General features: G+C 39.7%; 1 protein-coding gene across 1 annotated transcript; it reads left to right on the top strand.

The window, feature by feature from the left end:
• Positions 1-297: 297 nt before the first annotated feature.
• Positions 298-15,140, top strand: CMAS (cytidine monophosphate N-acetylneuraminic acid synthetase). Its single transcript, XM_059816717.1, has 8 exons — positions 298-488; positions 3,257-3,399; positions 3,630-3,785; positions 6,322-6,455; positions 7,767-7,861; positions 8,603-8,774; positions 10,617-10,767; positions 12,295-15,140. Exons 1-8 carry the CDS (start codon positions 298-300, stop codon positions 12,567-12,569), a joined length of 1,317 nt encoding a protein of 438 aa, XP_059672700.1. The 3' UTR covers positions 12,570-15,140.
• The last annotated feature ends 507 nt before the right edge of the window (positions 15,141-15,647 follow it).

The raw sequence follows: 15,647 nt of genomic DNA, 5'->3' as shown, positions 1-15,647 counted from the left end.
CAAGCAGGAGGATGGGCGCCTCACCCCCACCTCCCCCAGACTGAGGGGTCCTGGCCGCTAGACCCCCACCCCCGGAGAGCCGCCCCGGCCCTCAAACCCCGCCGGCCGCCACGCCCCCTCACCGGCCTCCCGCCCCGCGTGCCCGCCCCCTTCCTGCACGCAGGCGCGGCAGGGCCGGCGCCCCGCCCCGGAGGAGGACTACACTTCCCAGCATGCACGTTCGGCGTAGGGGTGGGCGCGTGGCAGTCAGTGGCGGGGGCGTGGGCCGGCGGGCGGGGGTGAGGAGAGGAGCGCGGCATGGAGGCGGGCGCGGGGGGCTCGCGTGCCCTGCCGGCGGGCGAGGGGCGGCCGCGTGCCCACCTGGCCGCGCTGGTGCTGGCGCGCGGCGGCAGCAAGGGGATCCCGCTGAAGAACATCAAGCTGCTGGCGGGGGTGCCGCTCATCGGCTGGGTGCTGCGCGCCGCCAGCGACGCCGGCGTCTTCCACAGGTGCGCATGCGCCTTCTCCCCCGTCGCCTCTCCTGCCCCCGGCGGGAGGGTGGGCGCGCAGCCCGGGGCTGGGGCAGCGGGGAGCGGAGCGGGGTCCCAGCCCGGGACGGGGGTGCCGAGGGGCCCCGGTGGGGGGAGCGGCCCCTGCCCGCAGCAGGCTCCCGGGGCAGCCCTCCCTTCCCAGCTTGGCTTCTCCCTGACGGGCTCCGCGCCTTGGCGCCGGAGTCCCGGCTGAACTGCTAGCGGCAGGCCCTTAGGGTGGGGAGGCCGCTCTGCCCCGGGGCGTCTTTAGCCTCGCTGAAACCGCTCCTTCGGGTTCGTGAATGAGGCAGGTGTGTAGTAGGAGATCCTCACTGAAGAGAAGGGGTGACGTTGACGTGGCACCAGGTTAAGGATCAGGCAGGGCGGGGCGTGGTGCAGGGCCAGCAGGCTGCACCCCGCCATGAACTCTGCTGTCCCTTCCTGGTGAGGGTGAGCTGCAAAGGAATGAAGGAATCAAAGTCAACATGGGAATTTGAAATTGAAGTTGTTCTGGTTCGTGGTTGGGAGCCACTAGTTGATGATGTTTGCTAGTAAGCGCTGTCGGTTTTACTTTATTAAGACGGCTGCATTAAATGAAACTGCCAGTCTGTCGCTAATCTCCTGTGAATCACTGAATCACAGGGTAACTTCGGTTGGTGGTTGTCTGGTCCCACCCGCTGCGCAAAGCTGGGCTGGTTAGGGTTGCGCACAGCTGACCTTGGGCATCTCCAAGGATGGAGACCCCACAGCCTTCCCAGGCACTGGTTCCAGGGATTGATAGACCTTATGGTGAAAAATGGTTTTGTGATATCTAATTGGCACTCCTGTTCTCACAGTACGTGTCTGTGTCCTCTTACTGCGCATGTCCAGGAAAAGTGTCTCTGTTTTCTCTCTACCTGCCTGCTAGGTACTTGAAGGCAGCAATAAAGTTGCCCCCTTTGCCTTCCCTTTGTAAGACTGAATCACAACAGCTCTTTCAGCCTCTCCTGGCATGCATGTGCTGCCAGGCCCCAGGTGTCGTGCTGGCTCTCTGCTGGGCTTGCTCCAGTTTTGCTTTCTTGTATCAGGGAGCCCACAACCCACAGATCTGTGTCCCATGTGACACAGAAGCTCAGTTTGTGGCAAAGTGCATGGAACTTTGGTAGCAATAATTAGAGCAAGATAGAAACAAGTATGTTGTTAGTGTTAAGAATATGGGAATTGCAAATTTCTTTGTTCCACCAGAACAAAACTGAGAATTTTCTACACACTTGCTGATAAACTTAATTAAAACCAGTGTATAGTTAGGATGCACTTGGTATGTAGCATACCTAGGTGCAAGTTCCCAGTGCAAACCTACTGCATTTTGTTCAGAGTAGTGACTTGAAGTTGTCAAGTAGAAATGTAGCCCAGCTAGATTCAGAGCTGGAAGTAAGCACAAGCCTTCCGTATCTCATAGCTGCTGTACCATTATCTATTCTGGAAAATCTTTTTTTACTGTATCTGAAAAGTAGTGGAATTATCACTGACTTGGTTTTATTTTTAATAACAAAGCAGTCAAAAATGTCTCTGACCTAGATTACTGATAATTATTTAATGCATGTGAATCGATAATGCTTAATGACCTGTGGTGGATATGGTGTTTTGAGTGACCTTGTTTTCTATTTGGCATTTGAATTTGCCCAACAGGAAGCCAGTTAGGGTTATGTAGCCTAACTTTGAGGCATAACAGGTGCATTAGATGGAAGTGCACTAGGTTTTCTAGTCCTCTTTGAAACAGCTGTGCTGACAGGTTACAGGTTACACAACAAAACTCTGTTAGCTGAATGGGGAGTGTATATTTAACAGGTATGTATGTTAAACAGCCTGAAGCAGTTTATGGAAAATACCTCTTCTGCATTTGGTCACATGGGTGTGACTTGATGTTGGCAGCTATATTTTAATTCTGATGATCCCATGATGTCTTTAGATGAAAAAACTTAACTAAAGCACAATTTGCTATGTACAGTGCATTGAGAATGCCGGTGTGAAAAGGGTTATTTTTTCATAATTTTTGTTTTTGTATCTCACATGCTTTTTTGTCACAATGATGGCAGCAATGGCCTCACAATGCTCAGCCAGTGTTTATCATCACATAATACTCAGACTTAGCCTTTCCTTTTGTAATGTTTATTATCTCTGAACAATCACAATCTTTCTGTACCAGTATTAAAGGTTTTCTGTGCGAAAACATATGTGATTGTAACTTGAACAGCTCCTTCTCTGGGATTGTATGGAACCTAATTAACACATTGTAAAACACTTGCAGAATAAGGTGATCTTCTCACTGTGTGGCAGTTTTACTTGTTGTCAGCCTTGTTTCTGAGCTCTTAAGTGATTTTGAATGCCTCATTCAACCCATTCACAATTCATTGATCTGTTAGCATGCCTAACAAATTGTGGCGTGCTGACACTGGATTTTTCTGGTAACACTTCTGAATTTTATGTTGCTTAAGCTTCCTACATATGCGGTAGATCAAGCACTCTACAGTATTAAATTGAAGTGCAACCCAGGCTTGAGATTTTACAATCTAGTGAGTATGTGTGGTTTATCCCTATTGTTAAAAGTTGCTTGTTGGGCTGACAGGGATACCTTTACTAACGCAAATATAAGAACTAGTTCCTTTCCTTGCAAGGTGTAGTACATATATAAGCCAGGGTGTTGTCAGGCAAGTCAACAATGCTGGGATTTAATCTTTATATTAATTTCTGTCACTGTCTGCCAACAGTGTATGGGTTTCTACAGACCATGATGAAATTGAGAAGGTTGCAAAGCAGTTTGGCGCTCAAGTTCATCGCAGAAGCCCTGAAGTATCTCAAGACTCCTCAACTTCTCTAGAAGCTATCAGAGAGTTTCTTAATCATCATCATGGTAAATCAGTAATGAACTATGCTGAGCTTTTATGTTGTGGCCCCAGAGGGATCATGCACTTATTTAGAAAAATAAGTAAAGCCATTTATTATTTAGAAAAAAAAATAAAACCTTTAGTAAATAAAAGCTAGAAACATTCTCCTTTTTTTGTGGCATCCACTTGTACCACAGTTTGCAGTTGTGTGTAGTAAAAATATTGTTTCCTAAATGTTTGTTTATTTTTCTTTTAGAGGTTGATATTGTAGGAAATATACAAGCAACATCTCCCTGTTTACATCCCAGTGATCTTATAAAAGTGGCAGATCTGATCCAGAAGGAGGGGTTTGATTCTGTCTTCTCTGTTGTGAGACGGCATCAATTTAGATGGAGTGAGGTAAAAAAAGGAGGTAATATTTAGCTGTTTCTGGTTATGGTTATACTTAATCAGTATTTTTTTCAAATGGTTTAGTTTCATACCCATGGTATATACATTAGCGAGTGATATCAGAGGTAGGGGCTGAGTTCTTGGAGAGATGTGAGATGGCTTAGAAATTGCTTTTAAGTAGTGCTGTTTTGTTATTACTGATCATTGTTCAGCCTTTCTGTAATTGTTTTGTAGAAGTGATAAGGTATTGAAAATAAAAATGTTATTAACTTGTCTAGGCTCAAAATATAGCTCCCAAAAACTTTACATATTAACTTCTGCTTGAGGGGTATTCATGCATATGTAAACTTGACACTGAAGTCCTGTCTTAACTAGGAAAGTGTTTGTTCTTACTATGCAGTAGCTAACAAATGACAAATAATGTGAGGTAAGTCTTAGTGAAGATGGGATGGCAACCTCTTAGTCTAGGGTTTGTTTCAGCCTGCTAATTTGGCTGCTGATTTATGTCAAATTGCAAACTGCCTTTGAGTCATGAGGGTTGAACTCATGTTAATTAGCTCATACGGAAGAATATGACTATTTTTCCCCGAGAAAATACGCCTCTCAGCTACAGTTGCCAAGATGACTAAAGACTGAACTCTTTATTTACAAATAAAGATTGTATCTTCTTGTAGCTGTAGAATTACCTTTTGTCCTTGGATAAAGAACTATTCCACACGTTATCTCTGTTGGTTTTGTTTCTGTGATTAAAGCAGAAAGGTTTGCTTCTTTTTCTCAAAATGGTTAGTGCAGATACTGCCACATCATTAATTTTTATTTTTAAAAAATTTATGTGTTACTCAGACATTACAATTATTCTGTTGAGATGAAAAATAATTAATCTGAAGCATTTTATATGAGTTTACAAAGCATCATGCTGTAAAAGAGCATGCAAAATAAATGAAGATTGATATTAGAGATAAGTTGAAATAAAAGTTAGGCCTTTGTTTAGAATAAACAGATGACTTAAACGTTCTTATTGTTGCTCATAAGAGGAGAAATAACGTGACAGAGTTTGTTTGTAAAGTATAAGAGGACTATCGAAATCGTGGATGGCAGTTTAGGGTTCTGTGAATTGCACTTTAGGCAACCAAGTGAAAGTCTACTTCACATCTTGAGATACTAGAATGGACATCTGTGAAAGACTAAATCTCATTTGGATGTACCGTGTGGTTTTTTGAAGTGATTGTGTGCCACTCAGTCTCTATAGATATGTTATTAAAATAAAAAAGCCTCAAGGCCTACCTAAAAGAGCAAATAATTCTTTAGTATAAAACAACATCTAAAGTCTTTTAATGTGGCGAGAGATAAAGAATCATTCAATTGCAAGGAGTATGTGCGAGGAGAACAGGTAACGCTTCGTGCAAACATTAGCCGCTTAAGGGTAAAAGCAAATGGCCTTTCAGGAGTGTGGTGTTTCAGGTGACAGTAATTCGCAGGAGCATTATACAGTTTGTATTGTACTCTTTTTTTTTTTTTTCAGATGGCTTTAAAGTCCTGATTATGTTAAAAGAATTTTATATCTTCTCCTCTGTATTTCTATTGTTCCTTCTGCATTAAGGTTTAGTATTGATGCACCCTGAAAGAGAAAGGTGTCGCTCTCTGACTGGAAATGTTTACTTCATTGAGCACAAAGCTCTAGTGTATTTATGAAATACAAGGTGTGTATATATACTAAAGCCTCCGGATGTTTTGGGTGTTTGAGAATGCCCTCTAGCTTTTTCATGGTTGCTAGATCATGAGACTTGGCGAATTTTAGCTGCTTTGTGCATGTGAATTTGGGTGGTGTAAGGACAGAAGTCTCTGGTCCCTGGTTCAGTTTCTGCTGCGTGCACTACTGGCATTCATAACAATATGGGATCTTGTGGGATCATGTTTGTTCAAAGACACTTGTTTGTTTATTTGTGGACACTGATTAAACCACTTATGGAAAGATAATATAGTGTGTATCCTTAGACAGGAAGTATTTTGGGGAAGCGCCAAGATGTTTTCACAGGCAGAATTTCTTCTCATATGCTCTTTTTTCACCTTCCAGATTTCAGGTTGGTCCTCTTGGCTCTTGGAGTTCATTCAGGGCATTCCTGGTTTTAGGTGTAGGTAGCTGAATGCTTTTTCTGTGTTTACCCTCACTGCATGTTAAATCCCTTCTGTCGTGTGCTAGGAGATAGAGTACAGAAAGAGTATAGTATTTCTTTCACGTTGGCAAGGACAGTCTAGAAGAATGTCCCCTCTACTCCTTTTAGTAACCAGGTTTGTAGTTTTTTTTAAGTTGGAATGAAAAATTTCCTTTTCCTCTGCTAGAAATGCAGGGCAGTCCTCCAGTTTGTTATCCACAGTTCCAAGAAAGAGCAAGCAATTCAGTGATTCTTTATAAAGCTAAGCAACGAGAGGCAATAACGAAAGAAGTTGGTGACTGAATTGTGTCCTTAATTTTTTCAACAGAAAGCTATTTAATGAAACTAAGTGACTCTGAACAGGGATTCTGGACAACTTACTTTGTTATTTTTCTCTGTTAACAGAAAACAAGATGACAGAGCCCCAAAACCTGAATCCAGCAAAACGGTATCGGAGGCAAGATTGGCCTGGGGAGCTGTATGAAAATGGCTCATTTTATTTTGCCAAGAGACATTTGATTGAGAAAGGCTACTTGCAGGTTAGTGCTTCTGTTTTTCATGCTCTTTAGAATAATACAACTTTTAATCTTGTTATAGAGAGTTCTGAATTCAATAATGTATTTCTGTTTCTGATGCAGTCAGTATGAAGTAACAGCACTTTGACCTCAGGACAGTTTGCTTATTATGTGTAACTTAACAGGGGTAGCTGTAGCTAGGGCTGTTCTAGTAACAGCATCCTCCACAGCAAATGAATGTATTCAAATAATGCTGAGCAGTATATAGCTATAAGTCTAAAACAGTACAATACTGAGTTTCACATCAGTTCGCCAGGATGTAAGTGCATATCTTATAATTAATTCTAGCATTACTAAGGCTGTGAAACTGACCTTCATGCAGTGTCATAGGCTTCTCATATAATCTATAAACTTGTATTCTTAGCCAATGTAGTCTTATGCCAATTTTGTACTGTAACTTAAACAGTCTTTTTCCCTTTCCTGATGTTTACATCCCAGTGTAGTAATGCAGAACAAATGTATTTACTTCAGCTTTCATTTTGTTTGTCTACAAGTATAGTCTCTTAGTTTTCTCATGCAAGACAAGTTCTCCAACTTACAGACAATTTCCTATATTTGTCAGAAAAATTGAAAAAAAGCCCAATGTAGATATTTCCATATTTCTAATGGGAATACCTTACTAGATATGTCAAGAATACCAGGTTCTTATTTCTCTCTTTTCCAGATACCTCACTAATGCAGAGATATGCTAGCACATATAGCACACTATATTTTGCACAGACCCATGCAGTGCCAGCTAGTGCTGTGTGGACTTGCAGGCATTGATCTGGATAGTACAATTGTGCTGAATTCTACATTTTATGAAGGTTGGGCCCTCTGAGGATCAGGGCTTTTAGTTTTTTAATTACATTGGGGTGTGGCAGATATTTTTCCAATTGAAAGTAAGTCTTTGTGTAGATAGCATAGCAACAAAAAATAAGCATACTCTTACTAAGTAAATGCTAAAGGTATTATGATTTTACTGTATAAAAAGACCTAGTGAAATCAGTGTGACGTAATGACTATAATGCATAACATATTTCTTGCATGCTTTCTCGCATGCTTTCTCTAGTTGTAAAATGAAAATACTTATTAATCATTGCCTATACAAAGTTGTTTCAAATGCTTGGTTCTGTGTCACTGGCAGAACATTGTTATTGATGGTTCACTTATATTTAAGCTACTGTGACCACTGTGTAACCAGAGACTTAGCTTTCATTACATGGTACTAAATTGTACAGTTTTGTATTTGTATTAACCCAAACAGAAAATTTTAATAGGTTCTATTTTATTTAGGGTGGTAAAATGGCCTACTATGAAATGCGTGCAGAGCACAGTGTGGATATTGATATAGACATTGATTGGCCTATTGCGGAGCAGAGAGTATTGAGGTAAACACTTTTTATTCATTTATTTCTTTGATATTGCTTATTGTTTCAAAATATGGTCATGTGATTTCATAATGTAAGTAATCAAGATCAAAGGTAATTGGACAACTTGATTTATGCCCATCACTTTTTCCTGTCTCTGTTGATACAACCTGAATTATCTTTGCTATATTGTGGTTGCTTTTTTTTTTTTAAATTCAGCTTGGGAAAAAGTCTAAGCCTCACTATAATATAGCAATGTGTTAGCGTCATCTCTGGCTTTTCCAGCTGAGTTGTCCTAGGCTTCTATGGTCTGGACCACATTTACTGATGTACACGACTGAGAGTGTTCATGTAGAAGGCATAAGCTGATTACATCTTGCCAGCTGCCTTTTCTGTGTAGCTACTCTGCACCTCTCTAAGGAAATAATGGGTGGAAATGGAATATGTTTTCTGTGCCTTTCTCATCCTTTACTCCATTTTGGTTTTGCCCCAAATAAATGCTACAGAACATAACCTCTTATGCTAAGGAAATAAATCTCATCCTAATTTTTAAATGGAGAGCATAACTGAGCTGTCTTTTGGATCATTCTGGTTTTTTCTTTGAAGAGGAAGGATATAGTTGGAGAGTGAAGATGATGAGAAAAGACATGAGAAAAAAATTTCAAAGCTGATCTTCTGTCTGAAGATCACAATTGTGTTTGAAATGTTTGGTTTTGGAGAGTGCAAAAACTTCCATCCTAAAAAGATAACTTCTTTGTCTAGCTTTGGATATTTTGGCAAAGAGCCATTAAAAGAGGTGAAGCTATTGGTTTGCAGTATTGATGGATGCCTGACAAATGGTCGAATTTATGTGACAGAAGATCAGAAGGAAATGGTCTCCTACGATTATAGAGATATTGTTGGTATCGATCTATTAAAGAAAAGAGGAATCCAGGTAAGTGTTGTTCTGAAGTGTAAGGCTTTATTTCTGATGTAACCTGAACATTAAAAGATTCTAAAACCTTGCAGCATATAAGTTGAGGTTTCTTCAGAGTACTTGTGATCAAGCAGCGTAATACATTGGTTCAGGGTTGGGACAAATGTTGTTCTTGGATCTCTTAGAGGAAAATAGTGTTTTGAGAAAGTTCTCAATCTCATTCATAGTAGCTGTAGCATCTTTCTCTTTTTGTCCTGGAAAAATGTGGGAAGAAATTTTTATGGTGTTTTGCTAGCACCAATCATAGTGTTCTGTGTAGTCTAGACACTCATTAATTAGAAGCCAGCTTTACCAAGCAGGGTTATGTTGTTACCTCTTGGCTATAGAAGAGGAAGAAATACCCAGGCAAATTACTTGGTTCATCCTAGTTCACCCATGATTGTTGCAAAGAGGAGAAATCAACCCCCAAACACTTTTGTCTGCATATTTGTTTTAAACATAACTTACGTGCTTTGAAGTTGTAAGAATTCAGTGTAAATGAAAAACTGAAACAACACAGATTGTAACATGGCTACTGTTATTATTATTATTGATTATTATACTGCTACTAAATTCTGCTGATCTGAATATTTCCTTGCATTTATGTAAAATTAGCCTCCTGGCTATTTTCTGTCTGTGTTGCTGCCTTTGATATAGCAAGAAGAATTTTTGGGGGTAAGAACTAAGTACAGATTCAGGCTGCCTTCAAAGAGCCTTAACTCAGTCCTGTTGCAGACAGAGATAGGCATGGATAAGACAAAGGTAGCTGTACGCCAAGTAGACTTCTCCAGGTATATTTTTGGAGTTTCTATTGTAGGATTTTTTTAATAACAGGTTAGATGAGACATTCATGACATACTTTGATGCAGCTGTTGCTGCCCTGGGGCAGTGAAACGGAGTAGAAGGTTTTTCAGAACTCCCTCAGCTTCCTTTTCTGTGAGGCAAAAGGGGAAGGAACCTTGTAATTGCTTGTTGCCTGTGGGAGCCCATTTCCATACTTGCTGTGACTTGGAATCTTTCATTAAAAAACTTCTGGTCTTTGTGCTGCACTTTATGTATTTCTAGTATATGTTGTTGATGTACTCTTGCATTGTGCACCACTGCTGTTCATTCTGTACTTAAAATCAGTGCCAATTTTTTGTAAGTATATAAAAGCAATTAGGGGAGATAAGCTTGCCCACAGCTTGGACAGAAAACTTGGAGGGGTTGTATCTGAGATTTTTAAAAATCCTCCTGTAGTAATCTTCTGGTTTTAGCCTACCTTGTACATCATTTCTGAAATTTCAAATTTGGAATGAACTTTTGGAGATTAATGTGCTTCAGTCTGTTAAGTGTTCTGTTGATGCTCTGAAGTCCTACTGTAAATAAAACGATGTTATCAGGTAGAGGAGTCACAGAAAATACTTCATAATATTCTACTTCCTCAAATATTACAGAAATCTTCCTTGATAATTCTTATTCCCTACTGTGTTTTAATTAGATGATATTGCACTAGATAGTCAGCACGCCACTGTACTGTGATATCCAGTATCTTATTTGGTACACGTTGTATTTAAAAAGGCAAATGTAAATTTCTTTTTTGACCCTCAGGGAAGCCTACAGAATGGTGTTTCACTTTTCCAAAGCAACTTCAAGACTGTAATGTGGTTTTGTATGCTTATCACTTCTGCTCTGAGTTTTGATTGAAGAAACCAGTTAATCAATGCTTTTCTGGTATCTGAGAGAGTTTCTATGAGCAAAACTTCTACGGTTCTTTTAATAAATCAACTTACATGTCTTATTTCTTTGTATGTAGAATTTATTCTAACTTTATTTTAACAGGTTCGACTCATCTCTGAAAGGGATTGTTCAAAAACACTGTCAGCCATGCAGCTGGGATGTATAGCAAAAGTTAGTGCAACAAATAAATTACAAGTCCTGGAGGACTGGCAAAAAGACATGGTTTTGAGCTGGAAAGAAGTTGCTTACTTAGGTTGGTTCCTTTTTTTGGTAGTAAAATTTCATATAGCATACACAAATACAAACTTCGTAGTGCTGCTCAGCTTCAAAACACTTTGCCCTTTGTTAATACACTAAACTTAAGGGGATTGACGTGCAAATTACAGCACACAATCACCAAATCAGGTACGTATTTTAAGGCTTGTTAGGATACAATCTCAATATTCAAGCCATTGATGAATCAGTGTCTAATTTAGTAAGGGAAGTCAGCTGTTTTTTATAAGGAAGTTTTTTATAACTTCATGAACCTCAACAAGGCCAAGTGCAAGGTCCTGCATGTGGGTTGGGGCAATCCCAACCACAAATACAGGCTGGGTGGAGAATGGATTGAGAGCAGCCCTGAGGAAAAGGACTTGGGTGTGTTGCTTGACGAGAAGCTCAACATGAGCTGGCAGTGAGCACTTGCAGCCGAGAAAGCCAACCATATCCTGGGCTGCATCAAAAGAAGCGTGACCAGCAGGTTGAGGGAGGTGGTTCTCCCCCTCTACTCTGCTCTGGTGAGACCCCACCTGGAGTACTGCATCCAGCTCTGGGGCCCCCAACATAAGAAGGACATGGATCTGTTGGAGCGAGTCCAGAGGAGGGCCATGATGATGACCGGAGGGCTGGAGCACCTCTCCTATGAGGATAGGCTGAGAGAGTTGGGGTGGTTCAGCCTGGAGAAGAGAAGGCTCTGGGGTGACCTTATAGCAGCCTACCAGTACCTCAAGGGGGCCTACAAGAAAGCTGGAGAGGGACTTTTTACAAGGGCATGTAGTGATAGGACAAGGGGTAATGGCTTTAAGCTGAAAGAGGGTAGATTTAGATTAGATGTAAGGAAGAAATCCTTCATCATAACGGTGGGGAGGCACTGGAACAGGTTGCTCAGAGAAGTTGTGGATGCCCAAACCCTGGAAGTGTTCAAGGCCAGGTTGCACGGGGCTTTGAGCAACCTGGTCTAGTGGAAGGTGTCCCTGCCTATGGCAGGGAGGTTGGAACTAGATGATCTTTAAGGTCCCTTCCAACCTAAACCATTCTATGATAATGAGATTTAGGAAAGCTTTTGATATTACACAAGCATACAGTTACAGCTCACAATTTTGAACTGGTTCTAGTTCATTTCAGATGGATATTGTATAGATTATATTCTGAAATGGAAACAAGAAATGGACAGAATTAAAACTGAAAGCTGTATGATTCTGTACAAAACTATATTTCAGTGACAGCTTAAGTACATAGTCCTGCAAATGCTTATTCGGTGGCTCAAATAATTTTACTGCTCTTAAAAGTACCATTCTTTTGCCTGAAGATTGTGTGAAGTGTCATCAGCATTTATATGTATCACTAAGATTTTTCTGAGAACTGGCTCACACGTGCAAAGTGCTTTTGAGCTGCTGAGATGAAAATTGTGCCAAAATACAAATTTTAAAAAATAGATTAATATGTACACAGAAAAATATTGAGTTTGCTCAGCTTTTCCCCTCTGTGATATTTTTGCCTTGTCTGTCATCTTTCTCGATAGGAAATGAAGAGTCTGATGTGGAATGCCTGAAGAAAGCTGGCATGAGTGGTGTTCCTGCTGATGCTTGTGCAGTTGCTCAGAAGGCTGCTGGTTATATTTGTAAAAGCAGTGGTGGCTGTGGAGCTGTCCGGGAATTTGCAGAACACATATTCCTGTTGTTAGAAAAAGTGAACTCTGCAAGAAAGCAAATGGAAGAAGTGAGTTCAGCAGGAAAGGAAATGGGGGGAAATGAGAACAGCAGGAGAGGAAATAAGGAACTAATGAACAAAGAGTAACGCAGTTGGTCAATCGTGCTTTTCTTCTTCTCCCCTTCCTCTCTCAGTAAGTCTGTATCCCAAAGGATGGCTTATCTTTCAAGTTTTACATTACCGTAGAGTTAAAAAGATGATTCCCTCTAATTAAATGTCCCACTTTGGTTAAGCACTCATATTCATGATTGTATGCTGATATGATCATATCATGATCATATTCATGATTATTTTAAAAGCCATTTAAGTGCAATGGAAGGAATGCTACAAAAGGCAGTGTCCTGTAAATCTACTCTTGATCATTACACCTGTCCTACAGGAATGATGTGTCTTTATTTAATAATACAAATATTTCCAAGGATTGGTGATTTTGCAAGACTTGGAGGATTTGTAATTCAAACTTCCAAAAAAAAATTTCTGTTGGTTTTACTCATTTTGTTTACACTTCCTCTATCAAACGTCAGTGTGATGTTGTAGTTGTGTGCTTGCTTTTTACAGGATTCTTCCCTAGTAAGGAAGAGTTTTAGCATATGCTGGAGAGGTCAGGTGTAAAATAACTATCAAACTTCTTCCTACATTTTTAAAAGACAGCTCAGTTACTGTAAAACCATTTAATAATAGTACTAGTTAAGAAAAGCACTTAAGCATGTGTTCAATTTTAAGCTTATAAATAATTAAATGGCATTTGGAATTGTGCCTCTTATCTTTGAATCTGTTTATATTGGGGTTTATTGATGTGCTTAAATTAACATTCCCAAATGCTTTGCCAAATTTAGAGTTAAATTTCCCATTAACTTTGAAATTTTCCTTTGCAGAAACTCAGTTTCTTTCTATGAAGGCTTTATTACAAGCACTAATGATTAAAAATAAAAAGATGGTCTTTAATGTTTATTGTATGGAAAAGTAACTGCTGTTTAAAAAAGAAAAACAAAATTTAGTTGTTGACTGTTGGTTTATATAAAATATATATTCAGATTATTTTTAGCATGTTAATTTAAAGCTGGTGTATATGTATGTATTTATGTACAATACAGTTTTTACTGTGTCCTGATTTAAAGAACTCGGCTATCAGTAAAAAGCTGTAGAACTGACACTAAAAAATATGCATCAGTTTTCAATCCTAATATTTAGCAGTAAGTCAAGTTCTGCCTTGGGTTATGCTAAAAAATAAAAAATACCCATGGTACACAGGCAATTACTATTGAGGTGAGTAATAATGGATTGTCATGTTATTTTGTTTCTCTGCTGAATAGACATTCCCAATATAGTATCACCTGATACATTGCCATCTGATTAACTTGGTGTTTTACTTCCTCTTACAAAGCAAAATTTTAACTGAAATTCTTTTACTGCTTATCTACAGTAGCAAGGTTAACAGGTGAATAGCTTACTCTACTAATCAACTCTAAGTTATCATTTAAGTATTTCCTTTCAGTGAGGCTTTAGGGTTCTGCACTGGATAAATCCCATGGGCTTTGATAACAGGAGACCAGATTTTGGGCAGAACTACAGACTTTGGTATAGGTAGATGAATTATTTTAGCTGTACAGACTATGTGGTAAAGCTTCAGAAGTCCAGATTGGATGAACAATTCAGGTTTGATAATGTTATGTAGAATTGGCCAAGTTTTTAGTTACTTCATCCTGTCATTGTCAAGTAACTTGCTGACTTTGATTTCAAGAACAGTTTCCTGTGAATAGGTAGCTTTAAACAAGGTGACTGTGATGAACTTTATTCCCATTCCTTTTATGTTAGAGAAAGCAAAAATATGAGTAAGTGCAATTATATAGAAGTATGAGTTGGCAGTACTGTTTGTAGCTTACTGCTTGAATCAAGAACTCTTCTAACGTTTCAGCTGCTTGCTGAATGTGCCGCATATACATTGGGTCTCTGATACACATACAAATTTTGGGTAAAAATAAATGCAGAAATGCTTTTGTATGAGTATTGATAATGGGCAGAAAGAAATAGTAGCTGATATATGTGTTTTCACTTTGACAAATTCTTCTTTAGAAAAAGGTAGTATAATCTTACATTAGACATATAGGAAGAATAAAAGAGCTCTAGAGACTATTTACAAAACAAAGCCTGTTTGAGGATATGGGAGATGTACGATCCGCTGCCTGAAAGGTTCAGATTTATATTGCCCACACTGCAAGGGAAAGCCTAACTATAAACTAGAGTAGTACGAGGGATGTCTTAATTACTCCTCTTGATCTCCCCCCCACCCCGGAAGATCCTGAATCGTATGAAGGATTCAGGGGTCACAGAGGGGCAGAGATAGTGAGAATAACTCTAACAGTCACCTTAAAGAGGAAATCCTGGGTCCCAGGCAAGCTTCAGCAGTGTAGTATCTTTTGCCAATGACTGTTGTTTCAGTACCTACCCTGGCACCATGATTGCCTTTCATTAGAGTTCACTCAGACAAGATTTCAGTGGTCATTTTTTTTGTTAATTTTTGAAAAATCTTTTGTTCATGTGAGCACTTGTTTTTTACTTTAAATTGCCTAGTATATTCCAAAAAAGGTCTTGGATAATGTGGGCTGTTTCATCATAATTTTGTGAAATTGAAAAAAGTAAACTATGTAATAATTTATAATAAGCAATTATGCAAAAATAGCTGATTACCTGAAATTTGAAATAAAGAGATTTCTTTAGTCTTTTGAGTAGAGAATGGTTATGGGGTAACTTGGGATGAATTTGTATACTGTAAATCAAACACTTCCAAGTTCATGTGCCACATGAATGGATTATACCTCATGAAGGTGGACAAATTTAGTGCCCAAATTAATCACATGCGCACACCGTCAGTTACTCAAAATGTTCATCTTGATCTGGTCTTGGAGCCTAATCTTAAGTGTTTTGTGTGTGTGGTTATACCCTCGTAAACTACTTCACTTGCCTGTGTTCCATGTTTTCAAATAGCTGGTTTCAAAGTGCTTTGTGTTTTGTGCCTGTGTTGGTGAAAAGTAGGATTCATCTCTCTCAGTTTTCAGAGTTGTCAAGGCCAGCCCAGTATTTCTATAGAAGTACAATCTTGTAAATTGAGCAGAATGTATTGAGAATTATTTGGCAGGATGTTCTCAGAGATAATTCCCAATTTGG

This window comes from Gavia stellata, chromosome 4, assembly GCF_030936135.1.
Source record: "Gavia stellata isolate bGavSte3 chromosome 4, bGavSte3.hap2, whole genome shotgun sequence".
Lineage (NCBI taxonomy): Eukaryota > Metazoa > Chordata > Aves > Gaviiformes > Gaviidae > Gavia > Gavia stellata.
This window is presented reverse-complemented; position numbering and strand designations above follow the sequence as displayed.

Excerpts from the sequence above, each read along its gene's own strand:
- CMAS (XM_059816717.1), top strand. The coding sequence starts at position 298 with ATGGAGGCGGGCGCGGGGGGCTCGCGTGCCCTGCCGGCGGGCGAGGGG. Across the intron at positions 3,786-6,321 it reads GAGTGAGGTAAAAAAAGGAG|AAAACAAGATGACAGAGCCC; the intron begins GTAATATTTAGC and ends CTCTGTTAACAG. Across the intron at positions 7,862-8,602 it reads GCGGAGCAGAGAGTATTGAG|CTTTGGATATTTTGGCAAAG; the intron begins GTAAACACTTTT and ends TTCTTTGTCTAG.